The sequence below is a fragment of the Pseudozyma hubeiensis genome (genome assembly GCF_000403515.1).
Source record: "Pseudozyma hubeiensis SY62 DNA, scaffold: PHS51, whole genome shotgun sequence".
Lineage (NCBI taxonomy): Eukaryota > Fungi > Basidiomycota > Ustilaginomycetes > Ustilaginales > Ustilaginaceae > Pseudozyma > Pseudozyma hubeiensis.
The window spans coordinates 280,444-297,825 of record NW_012133833.1 but is presented as its reverse complement, the minus strand read 5'-3'; the positions used below and the strand labels follow the sequence as shown (position 1 = coordinate 297,825).

General features: G+C 55.7%; 6 protein-coding genes across 6 annotated transcripts; 3 read left to right on the top strand and 3 right to left on the bottom strand.

Annotated features, from left to right (window-relative positions):
• Positions 1–387: 387 nt before the first annotated feature.
• Positions 388–2,775, bottom strand: PHSY_005546 (hypothetical protein; the record flags this gene model as incomplete). Its single annotated transcript, XM_012336155.1, has 1 exon — positions 388–2,775. The coding sequence occupies one exon, from the start codon at positions 2,773–2,775 to the stop codon at positions 388–390; it is 2,388 nt and encodes a 795-aa protein (XP_012191545.1).
• Positions 2,776–4,480: 1,705 nt separating this feature from the next.
• On the top strand, positions 4,481–5,593 carry PHSY_005545 (hypothetical protein; the record flags this gene model as incomplete). Its single annotated transcript, XM_012336154.1, has 3 exons — positions 4,481–4,517; positions 4,643–4,808; positions 4,900–5,593. The coding sequence occupies 3 exons, from the start codon at positions 4,481–4,483 to the stop codon at positions 5,591–5,593; spliced, it is 897 nt and encodes a 298-aa protein (XP_012191544.1).
• A 282-nt stretch (positions 5,594–5,875) lies between these two features.
• On the bottom strand, positions 5,876–7,576 carry PHSY_005544 (hypothetical protein; the record flags this gene model as incomplete). Its single annotated transcript, XM_012336153.1, has 1 exon — positions 5,876–7,576. One exon carries the CDS (start codon positions 7,574–7,576, stop codon positions 5,876–5,878), a length of 1,701 nt encoding a protein of 566 aa, XP_012191543.1.
• A 316-nt stretch (positions 7,577–7,892) lies between these two features.
• PHSY_005543 (hypothetical protein) lies at positions 7,893–8,903 on the bottom strand (the record flags this gene model as incomplete). The annotated part of the gene is made up of 1 exon (XM_012336152.1): positions 7,893–8,903. The coding sequence occupies one exon, from the start codon at positions 8,901–8,903 to the stop codon at positions 7,893–7,895; it is 1,011 nt and encodes a 336-aa protein (XP_012191542.1).
• A 665-nt stretch (positions 8,904–9,568) lies between these two features.
• PHSY_005542 (likely vacuolar membrane protein) lies at positions 9,569–13,468 on the top strand (the record flags this gene model as incomplete). Its single annotated transcript, XM_012336151.1, has 1 exon — positions 9,569–13,468. One exon carries the CDS (start codon positions 9,569–9,571, stop codon positions 13,466–13,468), a length of 3,900 nt encoding a protein of 1,299 aa, XP_012191541.1.
• A 41-nt stretch (positions 13,469–13,509) lies between these two features.
• Positions 13,510–16,246, top strand: PHSY_005541 (hypothetical protein; the record flags this gene model as incomplete). Its single annotated transcript, XM_012336150.1, has 2 exons — positions 13,510–13,538; positions 13,645–16,246. 2 exons carry the CDS (start codon positions 13,510–13,512, stop codon positions 16,244–16,246), a joined length of 2,631 nt encoding a protein of 876 aa, XP_012191540.1.
• Between the last annotated feature and the right edge of the window lie 1,136 nt (positions 16,247–17,382).

Below are 17,382 nucleotides of genomic sequence, written 5' to 3'. Positions count from 1 at the left end.
GATGTTCTCGAGGGTGTGCAGATGATGGGTGAGCAAAGATAAGAGACAGATGACAGTGCGGATGGATATCTTGTGGTACAACAAAGGGCATCCTTTGGCTCGTGCGCAAATTTCACCTTTCTTCTTTGAGTGTCTGCGGAACCCTGAATTTCCCCACCCAAAACGTGGCGAGACCACTTTACGCGACGCGCGACACACGCGTCTGAGCTTATTTTGGTCACATGCCGCGTTTCGTGTCCCACTGCTCTCTCACGGATCGCTTTCTTTGACGCTCAGCACGCAGCTTGAAGACTCACAACGCTCGACCGAAAATGTCAACTGGTGTCGATTGCGACATGGTCTGGATTCCTTCTGAGGATCAACAAGCTATGTAGTGGGTGAGCTGTATTACAGCCTGCTGCTGCCTTCCTCCCGAATCTTGAGTCCCAACGCCCTGCCGACAATCGCGTACTTCTCCGCTGCCTCCTGGATCCTCTTCTGCGTACTCTTTCCCGCTCCATGTCCTGCATCGATCTCCACTCTGAGCAACAGCGGGTTGGGGTTCTTGGCCAGCTTATGCTGCATCTCGGCCATCAACTTGAACGAGTGAGCAGGTACCACCCTGTCATCGTGATCCGCGCACGCCAGCACCGTCGTCGGATATACCTTGTTCTCGTCCACGTTGTGCAATGGCGAGTACTTGTACACGTAGTCAAAGATCTCGGGATCCTCCGAAGGATTACCGTAGTCGGCGGTCCACGCTTTACCGATCGTCCATGTGTGGAACTTGAGCATGTCCATCACTCCGACATCCGCAATGCCAGCTCCAATACCGTGTTCGGGAAGCTGCTGGTTGATGCACGCGGCAACACCCAGGCCGCCGTTGGACCCTCCAGAAAGAATGACCTTGCCCTTGGCGGCATATCCGCTCTCGTGAAGGTATTTGGCGGCGGACAGAGCATCGTCAAATACATTCTGCTTGTTGAGCAACGTGCCCGCTTCGTGCCACTTGTCGCCGTACTCTCCACCGCCGCGACAGTTGACAAACGCCAGCACTCCATTGTAGGAAGAGATCCACGACATCATGGAGGGCGAAAACACCGGAGTGATAGGAATGTTGAAACCTCCGTAGAAGTACAGGATAGCAGGGGCAGTCCCGTCCTTGGTCACGGTCTTGGGATGCGTGACGAACATGGGCACGCGTGTACCGTCCTTAGACTCGATGAACACCTGCTCTGACACAAAGTCCTCGGCTTTGATGCCCTGTACCTGCGTGTCGTAATAGGCGGTCTGCTTCGCCTTGGTCGTACTGGCTGACGACTTCGTCGGCCAGTCCAAACGCACAACTTGACCCGGGTTGACAAACGAGCCGAACTGCACAAAGGCATGATCGTCGCTGTGTCGAGCAGCAATCTGCTGGATCGTACCTACGAGATCCGGCAACAGCCTCTCGACACGCTTTCCTGACTCGAGCTCGTACTGGTACAGCTCGTCCTTGACATCGCGCGAGTAGACCACTAGCAACTTGTTGTGGTCGATCACCTGTACCGATGAGAGTAGTGCATCATTTTCCTCGGCAATGACATCGGTAAGCTCAACATCGTTACCGGTGAGCTCCCACACATTGCTGGTCTGCTGTGCCTGCTTGGCCGGGTCGATGTCGACCGAGACGAACCGGGAGTTGGGCGCGTCTTTGTTGGTCATAAAGTAGAAGCGGTTGCCCTTGTTGGTCACATAGTTGAGGACATATTTGAACGAGAGGGCAAGCGGGATCCACTTGAGTTCTTTGCTAGCTGTGAGACCTTGGTCCTGCAGCGGCAGCACGTAGACTCGTTCCTTTGTGTCGGTGTCCCTGCTGTTGTAGAGCATGAGATAGTTGCCATCGTGCGAGACGTTTGTGCTCCACATGGATTCGGGCACCTTCAAGTCTTTGCTGACGACCAGCACGTCCTCCGACTGGGAAGTGCCGACTCGATGGTACCAGAGCTGAGCGTCCTTGTTGGCATCGGTCTCTGTGCCTTTGTCGGTCACGGACGCTGTAGGGTAGGTCTGGTAGAACAGCCCGTTGTCATCGTGGGTAAAAGCGGCCCCCGAAAACTTGACGTTCTCCAGTCTGTCCTCCAGACGGTCCTTACCGCCGGTGGCGTCGACGTAGTTTGCCAGCTCGTCCTTGGACAACTTGATGGTGCCGTTGGAATTGTAGTGAGCGTCCTCCAGCTTGAACGGCTTAGCTGTCTCTCTGATAAAGATCTCGACCCAATCGCTTCCACTTTTGCTGATACCGTAGACGAAGTACTTGCCCGAATGCGAGAATGTGGTGAAACTCAGCGCCACGGTGCCATCAGCACTGAGCAGATTGGAGTCGAAGAATATGTCGCCGATGGGGTCGCGCTGGTTCTTGCCTGCATTGCTGTCTACTTGTTGCTTGCTGGCGGTGTAGATGAGCGACTGAGGCGAAAGACCCGAGTTGAAGCTGTAATAGTACTTGCCGTCGCCTTTGAGCGAAGGGCAGGAGAAACGAGCAAAGTCAAAGTTCTTCTCGATTCGAGACTTGAGGATATCGAGATCGGGTTGACAGCCATCGAGGTAGCTTTGCGTCAGCTTTGCCTGCGCGTGTACCCAGTCTTTGGTCTCTTGCGACTGCGAAGGAGGCTGCTCAAGCCAGATGTAGGGCTCGGGAACGGTGACGGAGCCCTTGGCAGCCGACTTGTACGTCAAGGAAGCCTTGTCGTCACGACGAGCTTTAGGGTAGGGATTGGGCTCAATCTTCCAGCTGGGAGCATCCTGCGCTGACATTGTGACGGAGGTGTACGCGAAGCAGCGCCGAGGATGAGCAAATGTGTTTGTGGACGGCGAAGGGAGGCGAGAGGTCAACGATGTTCTACAGGAGGGATGGAGACACCTAAGCGGACGGAGTCTACCCAACATGAGATGTGCTGCTGCGGCGACGGTGGAGATGGTGGGGAAGAGAGAGGAAGCTGGTATGCCGTTGAGAGGCGGAATCTGATGAGAAGTTTGACAGCTCGAGCCAGAGTAGCAAGTCAGTCGACGTGGAAAGAAGCAACATAGCCGACGGACGAGTCTGGTCCGCGAGCGGGTCCAAGCGTCGCAGCCGAACGAAAGGGAGAAAAGGGTCCAAAGCTGAGCAAAGACGGAAAATGAAACCGAGATCTTCAAAATGAAGCAAGCCTTCGGCAAAGCCGTCGTGCAGTGTGGCTGCTTACGGAGCTGTCTGCAAGCAAGCTCAGCGCGCAATGGTCGACCTCCTATTGAGTCAAGACTTTGCTTGTCTGCTTGCTTGCTTCTGAGGAGAAGGAGTATTCCCGCGTGGTCACCAGTGCTGACTATACGATAGCGTGCTTGACTTGGCAGATGGGACGGGATTCAGTGCTTTCAAGCTTCTGTGGCCCCAGATGCATCGCAACAGCAGCAGGTATCATGCGAATGGGCACCGTCATTGTCCTTCGCCTATGCTGTTGGGCCTGTGGTTGCGTCCGAGTGAAGTAGATGGTGTTAAAGTACGTGTATCATGTATAGTCGAGTGAAGCTGCACACAGTCATGCTGAGAGTCCAACTCAAGGATTGAAGCCTGGTCGATGGGCACAAGGTGTTCGTCACAATAGACTTCACGACTATATGAAGGCGAAAGTGCGGATGAGGCTCTCTCTCGCGACAGGCAAGCCACAGATCGGATCGTCCAAACGGAACGGCGAGCACTCTTCTGTTGTCGCCTTGCCCGCCCGCTGCCTTAACACGAACATGCAGACAGAGCAGCCAAGTCCGATCCCGGTCAAGACCAGAGACGCGCGCAGAGGGCAGACAAACAGACGAGGGAGCGTCGGAGGCGTTTGCTGTCCAAGGTGTTGGTTTCGAGGGTCGGTGCCTAAAATTTCAGCGGGGTTTCCTGTGTTGCTTTGGACGCGAGCCACAACCGCACGCCAAACAGGCCTCCCCGATCGAGGCGCGTCGACTGCGTCTGGTGCCGGGCTTCTTGCCAAATTTAGCCTTTTGACTGGCTGGCAGCTGTTGGCGCGAGACCAACACTTTTTTTACGCACACGAAGCGAATGGCAGTCGCGCAGAGTTCGGTCTCGCCGACAGGCGTAGGAATCACACTGCGGAGCAGCCAAGTGAGGCTTGACTCGCCGAGGTTGGTTTTGACACGAGAGACAAACTCAAACTGCAGAGAGCAACACACTTCCACACTTCGTCCTGCTGTACAATCACATCGTTTTCGTTGCCACCTTCCAGTCATCACGACACCTCTGTACATCACTTCAGGACTACTCACGCCTTCCACGTCTCCCGCTAATCACGACGTTCACCACCTCTCGCACCGATCTTTCGTCTCAAAGCAGCGCGCGCTTCACAATTGACGACCTCCAGACGACTCTGCTCGGCCAAGAAACGCCTTCGATCTAACTCTCTCAGCATCAACTGCGCGCGCCTCGCCCATCGGTTGAGCCGATCATACGTCATACACGCAGCATCCCGATACAGCCATGGACAACTATCAGAGAATCGAAAAGGTTGGCGAAGGTAAGCACTCGACCCAGCAAGCTGTTGATATGGCACGCACTGGCGCATTCTGCCAGCTCAAGTGGCCGAAACCTGACACCTTGTCTTTGTCTTTCTGCTCGCGCAATGTCTCCCCGCGATCGCAGGTACATACGGTGTCGTATACAAGGCAAAGGACTTGACACCAGGCGCCAACGGCCGTATCGTCGCACTCAAAAAGATCCGCCTCGAAGCTGAAGACGAGGGCGTCCCTTCCACAGCCATTCGCGAAATCTCGCTGCTCAAGGAGCTTCGCGATGACAACATTGTCAGGTGAGTCTTCGCCGTCGCAGAGGCTTGTCATGTTCACAGCCCGCTAGAGAGGATCAGGACTGACTTTGCACCCATTCTTCTCCCGTAACAGATTGTTCGACATCGTTCATCAGGAGAGCAAGCTCTACCTCGTATTCGAGTTTCTAGACCTCGATCTGCGCAAATACATGGACAACGTCTCACGGAACCGTGGAGGCGACGGTATGGGTCCCGAGATTGTCCGCAAATTCACCTATCAGCTCATCCGCGGTCTCTACTATTGCCACGCGCACCGCATCCTTCATCGCGACTTGAAGCCTCAGAACTTGCTCATCGACAAAGAGGGCAACCTCAAACTGGCCGACTTTGGTCTCGCACGCGCATTCGGCATTCCTCTGCGCACATACACACACGAAGTGGTCACGCTCTGGTACCGAGCACCCGAAGTCTTGCTCGGCTCGCGACACTACAGCACCGCCATCGACATGTGGTCTGTAGGCTGCATCTTTGCCGAGATGGCCATGCGACATCCCCTGTTCCCGGGCGATTCCGAAATCGACGAGATCTTCAAGATCTTCCGCACGCTGGGAACTCCGACCGATGATGTTTGGCCAGGCGTACAGCAACTGCCGGACTACAAGGACAGCTTCCCCAAGTGGACTGGTCGACCGCTGCGTGACGCCGTCAAGGGGCTCGACGAAGCAGGATTGGATCTGCTCGAGGGCATGCTCGTATACGACCCGGCAGGAAGGACATCGGCGAAACGCAGTCTCGTGCATCCTTACTTCCGACAGCTCCTGGCATAGAAGCTCGACTCTTCAGATTGTTGAAAACTCTTTGCAGCCTCGACCTAGCATTCCGCGCCTTTAACCACCCTGCCACCATCAGCACACAGCCGTTCTCTGTCTCGTCTATCTCATCCGTCGACGCCCCTCGTCTCGCCTCTTACCACACTGTACACTCCGTTCCGCTTGATCTCTTGCCATTCAAACACCTTGTATGCTCATCTCTGGCGCCAAAACACACGCGACTGAGCCGCGTACACAGACATTGCCGACGGATATCTCATTCGGCTACGTTTGTTCCTGCTACAGCGCATGAAGCAGCATGCCGTTCGCCTGGCCAAGTTCCCAAAGCGAGACCCCTGCTCCGACATCCTCGTTGTCCCCCTCCAACGCCTCTAATCTCGTCTGTGTCGTCGAGGGAAGTGGCAGGTACATCCTCCAATAGATCTCATCCCCCGGTTTCAGCCCTTGACTCTCCTTTCCTTTGGCCGACTCGCTCGTCACCGTCTCGGTGTAGTCGAACCAGCCCTCTCCGTCGTCTTTGGGGTCGATGATGACTCCGTCGTGGTCGCTGAGGATGGTGAGGATGGCGTCCATCGTCACGGCTTCTGCGGGTCCGCGTAGGAAGGGAAGGAGGGAGGAGGATGAGGTGCGCGAGAAGAGTTCCTTCCCTTCGTCTGGGTTCAGAGGTGGTGAGACGATGATGCCTTGACCGGTGGTCTTGTCGATCCAGAAGATGGGGTAGCGGTAGCCATACATTGGCATGCCCATGAGGAGCTTCCCTTTGATCAGGGAGAGTGAATCTTCAGGCTGTTCCGCTTCCGCCTGCTGTTCTGCTGGGGCCTTTTCCCCGTCTCGTTCCTCAGTTTGCGAATCGACCGAGGCTTCATCGAGCACTTCCTCACCACCAAACTCATCATACGCAAAGGGACTGCTAGGATCCTTCAACCTCTCCACCTCCTCGTCTCCTCCTTCTCCTGCCTCCTTGTTCAGCTCCGCTTCCGCCTCTGCCTCTGCCTTCTGCTTCCTCCTCCTCTCCTCTCTCGCTCTGCTCGCGTCCCTCGTCGCCTCCGCAATCAACCTGACATTCTCTCCAATCCACTTGCCGCTGGTATTCGGACCAGCTTCTCTCAGCGTACCCCTCTTAGCCCCCCGCAACGGACTCTCCTTCCCAAAATCCTTCCCTTCCATCTTGCTCGCTCTTCCACCTGCCCCCGACATATCGTACGTCATGATCGAAAAGTAATCCACCACAGCTGCCAGTTGTGGTATGGACTGTTTGATCATCGTGTTTTGACTTTGTTGCATCCTATCGAGCTTGATCCCATTTAGCGAGTATTGCGTTCGCAGAGGTGGAAGGACTACAGTGAGGGATTTGTCGGTGGTCTTGAGGGAGGAGGAGAGGAGGGAGATTGGCTCGAAGAGAAGATGGGTTGCTGCTGATTCGAACACGATTCCGTGGTAGCCTTTGGTGGAGACTTCGGTGGTGATGAGTTGGGAGAGACGGTTCCAGTTGGAAGGGCTGGATAGCAGGTCGGCGTAATCGTTCTGTTGCCAAGAATCTAGATAGAACCGTGGAACGATCTTCACCCTAGATTCTCGATTCTTGAGCTTCGATTCCACCCATTCTCGCTCTTTCTCACTCGGTGGTCCACCGCTGAGAACGTACGTCGCATTACCCCCACCCTTGGAAACCACCTCTCGATCGACGAGAACCGTATACCAGACAGGCGAAACCATGTCGATCTTCTCCGCATACTCATCCACCACATCGATCCCACGTGCATTCCAGGGCGTGATGTAGGCGAGTACAGTTCGATTCGTTAGCTTCTGGGTGATGGAGGCGAGTTCGGGCTGGATGCGAATGTACTCGTCGGTTTCGTACACCGCTGGTGTTGTCGAGGCGAAAGCGAGAAGCGCCGTGAGCAGGAGACACACGAGGTGGAAAAGCCCACTGCGACATTGAAGCGTCCAGCTTGCTGGCAGCAGAAGTGACACCATCATCGTGACGGTCTGTGCTGTGCGATGACAGTGTCGAGCTGGTGATGATGGTTGGAAGAGAGCTTGTCAAAAGTCGGTCAAAGCTCAAAAAGCACAGGGACGTGAAAACACTGAATTTACGGATGCGGGGAAGAACCACACCGACAGGCATCCAATTTTCCTCAGTGTTCATGATCGTCATTACACACACCCTGGCGATGAAAACCGCTCCACTCGCCAAGCAATGCAAAAACGCTTCCTGTGTACCATGACATTTCTATCTGAGCACCTTTCGTGCCAATCCTCGCCATGCCCACCTCTACCACCATGATGAGTGTGTCTACAAAATCTTCTCCTTGGCCGCCTCGAGCACCTTGTTCGCCGCTTTGGGTCCACCCATTACCCTCTCCTGAACCCAATCGAACGCGAAATCAACCACGTGTTCTACCGGTTCATCGAAGAGGAACGGCAATGCCGGGATGAACATCAATCCAGCTGCCGTAGGGCCAAACGCACGGATCCGGTGGTTCTTGGCCTTTGCAAAGACGGGTGCCGTGTACTTGACGATGCTGTGAATGGTGAATGCAGGCAATGCCATCGAAGCGATGCTCTGGAAGACTGCTTGTCTTGCCACTGTCATTCCTACGTGGGTCACCTCAGAGACCTTGCTGGGGTCTACGCCAGCGTGTCGGCCGTGTTCGGCAAGTCGTTGAGTGTGACGCTTTCGCAATTCGACCTTCTCGGAGGGCGAGAGTGCCGAGAGGGTCTTGGAGTCGAGCACCTCTTCCAAAGGAAGGTTCTCCCGAACGGATGAGAGGGTCTGATTGGCAAGTTTTGCTGCTTCTGTCTCGAGCTCTTGCACAGGTCCCGTGGCAGAGAATGTGGTGGAAGCAAGCGATTCGTACTGCTTTGCCGCCTTGAAGCCTGCGTAAGCTACATCGACGATGATGTAGGTCCACGAGACGGCATAGGCACCCCGGACGACCCATGGCTTGGTTAAAGGCCTCAGCGCCTCTCCCATCTCGCTTGTGTAGGCGCTCATCCTCAAAGATGAGCCGACTGCCGTCTTGAGACGGGCTGCATATGCTGCGTATCGTCCAGGCCCGTTCTCGAGATCAAGGACCTCCGAAGTCGTATCGGATGAGGTCGAAGACGAGAGTGTAGGTGTGGCGAGACCAGATGCGGAAGCCTCGGGAGAGTTGCTGCCGACGTTGCTGGTGGTAGGGGAAAGGAGCGAGGACGATGCTTTGAAAGGGCTTTGGTGCAGCACGCCTTGAAGCTGGAACCCGAGTCCGCTGAGCCCAAACAGCGGGATGTAGCGCTGCGGCTCGATGTTTGTGGGGTCCAGCATGTCTTGGAGGAGTATAGTCCTTGGTGGAATCCAGTGATGATCGCGACAAAGGTGGAACAGAAGGATGTCGTATTGTGAAAGGAAGATGCGAAGCTGACGGGATCTGCACTGGTAGGAGCGACGCTGCAAGAAGCACGTCACCGCAGGTCCAACCGCATCGAGCTTCGTTCACGGTCGCTGTTCTTGGCTTGGCTTCACCTCACTTATCGAAAAATTCCTCCACTTGGCAGGCAAAATCGGGCTAAAAAGGCGAGGCGAGCTTGGGACGCGTTAGGGAAACATCGGCGATGGGACCAGTGGACTTTCCTGTGGTTCAGGGTCGCACACTTCAAGTCGCGGATGGGCCAACTCGAATCGCTGCGTCCCTCCAGCCCTCTTCCAATTACACAGCATCCTTCACCGTCAACCTACACCGGACTCGTTCCGACGCTCCTTCATCCCTTTCCGTTCAGCTTCCTAATCATCTTGAGCCTCAGCACCGGGCGAGTCGCCGACAAAGTAGCATCCAAGTGCTGTTGGTGTCTCTCTCTGTCGCACATGCCGACAGCCTTGTTGCGGAATAGCTCCGATACCCTAACGTCCAGTGCTCAGTTGGCGGCCATTCTTCACACACGACATACGCTGACCTCACAGCAGTCAGATGCGACCGACACGGTATCGACAAAATGTTTGACGACTTTGTGCAGAGCTCGTCATCGCAGCATACTCCACCAATCCCGAACCAAAAGCGCCAAATTTCCTACACCCACAACACAGGTGCCAATGGCCAATACTCTACTCCGCCTCGCTTTGGAGCTCACACGTACGACTCGATCAATGACGGCTTCGAAGATGATACCTACGGAGGTCGTGGTATTGACGGCGACGATGCTCCTCACGATGGGTTCGGATCGTCCATGCTCGACCCCATCGCGGCACTCGAGACCGGTTTCATCTCCTCGGATGCAGGCCCATCCTCGCATTCAGATCCCATCTTCCAGCTCGGCAGGGTCCAGTACGCCTTCTCGGCACCTTTGGCTCTCATGACCGTCTCATCCAATATCCTCACAATGTGCCTGTATGCATATCCTAAGCCTTCTCAAGCGTCTAGTCCGTTCCCGACGGCCCCACCAAAGCTCGTCCGCATCAACCTCGACGATCCAGAACACACTCAAGAAGCCGATGTACCTATTCCGCCAGCGCCGCGCTCTGCACGCAATGCGCCTCCGCCAGATCTCAGCACGCTTGGCCCGCACAAGATGTTCGCCGACCCCTCCGGTCTCCATCTCGTGTTGGCAATGCGGAACGGTGACAACTACTATTGGGCCAGCGGTTGGAGAAAGGCGCGACTACTACCCAAACTCAAAGGTCACATCATCGAGAGTGTTGCGTGGAACAAGGACAGCAGCGCATCGGCTGCCCGAAAACGTGCGGCCAACAGTACTCCTGCCGTGTCCACCACACGGCAGATCCTCCTGGGCACCAGATCAGGAGATATTTACGAAGTAGTCATCACAGCCGCGGTAGGCAGCGATCCTGATGATGGCGACATCTTTGACAAGATCGCCCGACGAACAGGAGGAAATGGAGGCGAACGCGGAGATGTCGAACGTGTCGTGCGACACATGACTACTTTGCCAGAGCGACAGCCGGTCACAGGCCTTGTCGCCGAGATATTCCCTCGCAATGCCTCAGCTGCATCAGGTGATTCATCCGCCAACGGCTTGGCCTCAGCATCGAGCGACCTACGTCGAGCTGTCGTCATCGCTACCACAAGCACGCGCATTTACGAGTATGTCGGCATCCTCGCCAAACCACGCACAGACGAGGTCGACTCGCAATCGCTCTTCGACAAGCTCTTCCTGCCGTATAGGGGCGACTCCTCACCCAATCTCAAGTCCGAGCTGCCTGGTGACCTTCCCTACTCGGAGCTGCACACATGGACTCCTACCTCTTCCAAGCACATCTCGGCACTTGCATGGTTGACCGGGCCTGGTGTCTACCATGGGCTGCTCTCTTATCCGCCGGACGCAACAGCGGGCGACAGCGTCATTGAGACCGCCAACCTCTTGCCATATCCAGCTATCGCTATTGAAGACGAAGACAGCGCAAGTCCCACCAAGCGACGCAGCCGCATCAGCACAGCCTCCAATGGTGACCCTGGCGAGTTTGGTGACGGTGGCGCACCCATCACAGAGATACCGCTTAGCATCGCTTTGACAGAGTTCCACTTTGTCTTGCTCTATCAGGACCGAGTTATGGCCATCAGCTCGCTTGACGATCAGGTCATCTTTGAAGAAGCACTTCCACTCAAACCCAATGAGCGCGTCATCGGCACTGCGGTCGACGTCACCAAGCAAACCTTTTGGGTCTACACCGATGCAAGCATATTTGAGCTTGTCCTTCGCGATGAGGATCGCCACGTATGGCGTGTGCATCTTGATCGAGGCTCCTTCGATATGGCTCTCAAGTTTGCCAAGCCCGGAATCCAACGAGGTACGGTTCTCTCGTTCCAGGGCGATCGTTTCTTTGCCGAAGGCAAATACATTCAAGCCGCGCAGTGCTATGCCCAGACCTTCATGCGCGCATTTGAGGAGATCGTCTTGCGCTTCACCGACGTCGACCAGCGCGATGCCCTGCGCTACTACCTAGTCATGCGTCTCGAGCGACTCGACAAGACTCACGACGTCACTCAGCGCGTCATGCTTGCCACATGGCTAGTCGAGATTTATCTGAGCAAGATCAACCAGCTCGAAGATGTCGCTGCTGCAGAGGCGGCCAGCCAAGACGTCGACAACTATCGCCTCGAGATCACCATGATCACTGAAGAGCTGCACCAATTCCTCGGTACCTATCGGACACTGCTGGATCCGCATACCACTTTTGACCTCATCAAGAAGCACGGTAGGTCCGACGTATACCTTCACTTTGCGTCTGTCATTGGCGACCACCAGCGCATTGTCCGACATCATGTACAGTCCAAGCAGTGGACCAAAGCTATCGACGCCATCAACAAGCAAGACTCGCTCGAACTCTACTACAGCTTTGCCTCTGTGCTCATGCGGCATGCCCCTGCCCAAACGGTCGACTGTTGGTCTCGCCAGCGCAACCTCGAGCCACGCAAGCTCATCCCTGCGTTGCTGCAGCACAGGCCTGATCTCACTCTAGGAGAGACGGATCAAGCGGTCAAGTATCTGAGCACCATCGTCGCTGGCAAAAGTGGGAGCAAGGATGCCGCCATCCACAATCTACTTCTCACGCTGATGGCACGTCGAGCGTCGCGCTACCCTGAGCGAGAAGATACAAAGCAAGAGCTCCTGCGCTTCATCGATGAAGCGAAGCCCGACCCGTTGACCGGTCAGCCTTACTTTGACCTCGACTATGCGCTGCGCACGTGTCTGTCTCAGGGCCAGATGGAGGCGTGCGTACGCATCTATGCCAAGATGAGCCTGTTCGAGTCGGCTGTCGAGCTGGCGATCCGCGAAGGCGAGATCGAGCTTGCCTGCAGCTGTGCCGACTTGGCCGAAGCCATGGACCGCGATCTGCGCAAGAAGCTGTGGCTCAGAGTCGCAAAGGAAGTCGTACGCACCGCTGCCGACATCAAATCAGCCATGGCGTTCCTGCGACGCACCGACCTCATCTCGATTGAAGACGTACTGCCCTTCTTCCCCGACTTCGCTGTCATCGACGACTGCAAGGACGACATCTGCGAGGCTCTGGAAGGGTACGCAGCGCACATTGAAGAGCTCAAAGACGAGATGGACGAAGCTTCACGTTCGGCTGCCGCCATCCAGCAGGACATTGCCAAACTCAGCGAGCGATTCGTGACGATCGAGCCGGATCAAAAGTGTCACCATTGCATGCAGGTGCTAGTGCAGCGCCAGTTCTACATCTTCCCCTGCAGACACGGGTTCCACGCCGACTGCCTGATCGGGGAGGTAACGAAGACCATGTCTACGCGCAGCTTGAGAAAGTTGCTCGAGTTGCAGCAGCAGATTTCGGCGCTGACGAGCGGGCTGGTGCCCGCACTGCCGAGCTCTGCACTGGCGAACATGGGCTTCCTCAAGGATGGGTCCAAAGCGGTGGTCAACGCTGCTCAGGGTGCCAGGCAGGCCGGAATGAGTGGGTTGCAACTGAGCGCGAGGGGGTTGGGCAACGTCACAGCTGCAGTTGGGTTGGACAAGCTGCGCGAGCTCGTGGTGCCGGATGCCGTGATCAGTGCTATCTCTGCCGGTGTGAGCGTCAGCGTCGCAGGTGGCAGGAGGGTGCTAGCACCGCTGGATCCGTTTTCGAATCCTACGACCGATTGGGTCGCTGGTTCTCGTACCGCAGCCCAACGGCGAGCAGCTGCGTTGATCGCTTCGTCGGACGGCGATGCGAACGGAGCAGGCGAGGATGGCAGTGGAGCGGACAAGAAGATGATGGGTTCAGCAAGGAGTATTGAGGATCAGGAGAGGATACAGCAGCTCCGTGATCAGCTGGACGCGCTCATCGCCGGAAGCTGCCCCATGTGCGACGGAACGGCCAACGCGATTGGCAGGCCGTTTATTTCGGATAAGGAGGCGGCAGATGAGTGGGCTCTGTAGAATCCTCGTCTTGGAACCTGTGAAATGCGTCTCTGATTGTGATGTCCACGTCGTCAAAGGCTCGTATGACGTCGATCGACTTGAACTGAGGCTCGGAAGGACGTCGAGTGTCGTGTGTGGATTTTTGATGTGGATTATGGTGTTACGCCGAAATTTCTTGGATTGCTTCCTGACAGGGGACCCTTCTCGGACGAGTCTGGGATTGGTTTCGAGACGTGGAAGAACGAGAAGAATTGGCGCGCGCACGGACAGCCGACATGCTGTCGAGCTGCACACAGTCGACTCTCTTTACGCCCTTACCACCTCTTCCACCTTCCCTCGACTACAATCGACGTCCAGACCACTAGCGACGACTGTACATTGCGTCGCTATCTGGAGCAAGACCTCTCACCCATCATGTCGGCTGCCACATCAACAAAAGGTGCTGGCGCTGGCGCCGGCGCTAGCACACGTGCAGCATATCGTCTGCCCACCCTCTCTGCCGAGGCCAACAAGAACGTCCTCTCGCTGCTTCGTCTCATTATCATTTTCCTGATTGCTGGCGCAGCTGTATCATCACGTCTGTTCGCAGTGGTGCGACACGAGAGTATCATTCACGAGTTCGACCCGTGGTTCAACTTTCGCGCCACCAAAGTGTTGACCACAGATGGCTTCTACCGCTTCTGGAACTGGTTCGATGCTACAGCGTGGTACCCGCTCGGACGAGCTGCTGGTGGAACTGCGTATCCAGGTCTCATGGTGACCTCAGGTGCCATCTACAATCTCTTCCATTCGCTCAACATTCCCGTCGACATTCGAAACATTTGCGTGCTGCTCGCTCCCGCCTTCTCCGGTCTCACGGCGTGGGCGACGTACATGTTCACGGCGGCGATGAAGGACGATGCTGCTGGTCTGCTGGCAGCAGCCTTCATCGGTATCGCTCCGGGATACATCTCGAGGTCGGTGGCTGGATCGTACGACAACGAAGCTATCGCCATTTTCTTGCTCATGATGACCTTCTATCTGTGGATCAAGGCGCTCAAGGACGGCTCGGCGCTGTGGGGTGTCGCAACTGCACTTTTCTACTTCTACATGGTAGCCGCATGGGGAGGATACGTGTTCATCACCAACATGATCCCGCTGCATGTTCTCGTGCTCATCCTGATGGGCAGGTTCAGCTCTCGTCTCTACGTCTCCTACTCAAGCTTCTACGCAGTGGGAACTCTCGCATCCATGCAGGTGCCCTTCGTCGGCTTCCAGCCTGTTCGTACCAGCGAACACATGGCTGCGCTCGGCGTCTTTGGTCTGCTTCAGCTCGTCGCTTTCGTAGAGCTGGTTCGATCACACGTTCCTAGCAAGCAGTTCAAGCTGTTGCTCGTCGGGTTCGTCGTACTCGTCGCAACACTCGCGTTCGGTGCCCTGGTAGCACTGACCTATGCCGGCTACGTCGCTCCCTGGACCGGTCGATTCTACTCGCTGTGGGACACGGCCTACGCCAAGAAGCACATCCCGATCATCGCGTCCGTATCCGAGCACCAGCCTCCTGCCTGGCCTGCCTTCTTCTTCGATTTGGAGATGCTCATCTTCCTCTTCCCAGTCGGTGTCTTCCTGCTCTTCAAGGAGTTGAGGGACGAGCACGTCTTTGTCATCATCTACGCCGTCATGGCGAGCTACTTTGCCGGTGTCATGGTGCGTCTCATGTTGACCTTGACGCCCGTGGTATGCGTCAGCGCGGCCATTGCGATGAGCACGCTGTTGCAGACGTATCTCGATCCCAAGGAGCCGACACCGCTCGAGGGCCGTGCCGACGCGGACGACGATTCGGTGGCCAAGTCGACTCGCTCAACTACACGCAAGGCAGCGGAAGTCGCATCCACGCCAAAGGAGAACACCGTCGCGGGATCTGATTCGGAGATCTCGCGACCCGCTTCCCCCGTCTTCGGCGCATCTTCCTTCTCCAGCTCCAAGTTTGGCGTGTTTGGTCTCGACTCGCGCTTCTTCGTCACCATCTACTCGCTCCTGCTGCTGCTCGTGTTTGTCCTGCACTGCACGTTCGTCACCTCTACCGCCTACTCTTCACCCTCTGTCGTGCTCGCATCGCGCAACGCCGACGGTTCGCAGCACATCATCGACGATTTCAGAGAAGCCTACTACTGGCTGCGTCAAAACACCGCCTCGGACGCCAAAGTCATGTCGTGGTGGGACTACGGTTACCAGATCTCCGGCATGGCCGATCGACCCACACTCGTCGACAACAACACCTGGAATAACACGCACATCGCCACCGTCGGCAAAGCGATGTGTTCGTCGGAAGAGAAATCCTACCCGATCCTGCGCAAGCACGACGTTGACTACGTGCTAATCATCTTCGGCGGGCTGTTGGGTTTCAGCGGTGACGACATCAACAAGTATCTGTGGATGATCAGGATCGCACAGGGTGTTTGGCCGGACGAGGTGAGGGAGGCCGACTACTTTACGCCGCGCGGCGAGTACAAGATCGACGACGGCGCGAGCAAGACCATGAAGGACAGCTTACTTTACAAAATGAGCTACTATCGGTTCAACGATCTGTTCGGGGGAAGGCCGGGGATGGATAGGGTGAGGCAGACGCAGGGTCCGACCAAGAGCCCGGAGCTGGAGTATCTGGATGAGGCGTTTACGAGTGAGAATTGGATTGTGAGGATCTACGAGGTGAAGAAGCCGGATGCGTTGGGGAGAGACTTGCCTGGTGTCAAGGGCTTTGAGGGTGGAAAGAGGAGGAAGAGGGCTTTCGCTTTGCCGGCGACCAAGGGCAAGTGATTGCGATCCTTGCTTTCGAGGGATCGAAGAACAACGTCCTTTTTGATGAATGGAAAAACATTGTCCACTCGCTCCGCTTTTCCCCTTTCAAGGATATGTGCATCTCCCCATCCTCCCCTTTCCAACGCCTGAACCTTTCTCCAACGGATCGGAAAGGAGCAAACGGCACCACAGGTTCTTCTACCTTTGCTCCTTTTCGGTACGTTTCCAAGGCAAGATCGATTCTCTGACGGTTCAACCAATTCTTCTCACGGGACAACATCGGTTTCTTCGCTGTCCGAGGTCGGGATCGACGCGAGGAGGGTGAGGAGTTTCGAACTTTTCGCTTTCACACAAGACGTACAGATGTGTGTCGGAGAGGAAGAGTTCGGGACCCACGCTTTCTGTTGGTTCGACTTGGAAGGGGGGACATTTGGATGTGGTCTTCGACGATCAGAGATACAGTTTCGAGAAAGCGTCGGCTCGGTGAGCATTGAGCCTGAGCAGGGTAGGGAATTACGGAACCTTGATTAAATTGATAATTCTTTCATAACATTTGGGTGAATGAGATCGTGTTGGTGTCTCCTGTTGCCGTACAAACGGTCTCCCCACCACGACATCAGAGCTACTGTATCACGCCGCTGCGGACATTGAAACGAGGACTGTGTTGTCATCGTGGGTCTTCGTTTTGCCAAGGAAATGAAAGGTTTTGATGCGGCATTGTCAGTGCCATTCTTGATAATGAAACAGGGTGTTGCAATTTTTCTCTATGAGAACCATGCGTGTGGAGCAACGTATGTTGGATGCAGGCCACAGTATCGACTGATTTCGTGTTGAGTGAAGACAACTGCATCAGTGGAGCCACCAAGACGGTCGTTGATGAAAGACCACGCCCGTTGATGAAAGACGCCCGTTGATCCACGACCATCGCTGGCACAAGCTGCGGTTCGTGTGGGCTCTGCTCGGAACACGCCTGTATCACGCAATCACCCTTGCAATAGCTAGGGCACTTCGCTTTGATGACTCTCATTATCGAGAGAGCGCTACGGAGTCGGCATCGTACGTTGCACTGCTGAGGACCTTGGTGGGACCCGCTCATGCTTCGCTCACATCTCACCTTGGAAGGTATAAAAGGGGATCATCATCGTGAGGGCACA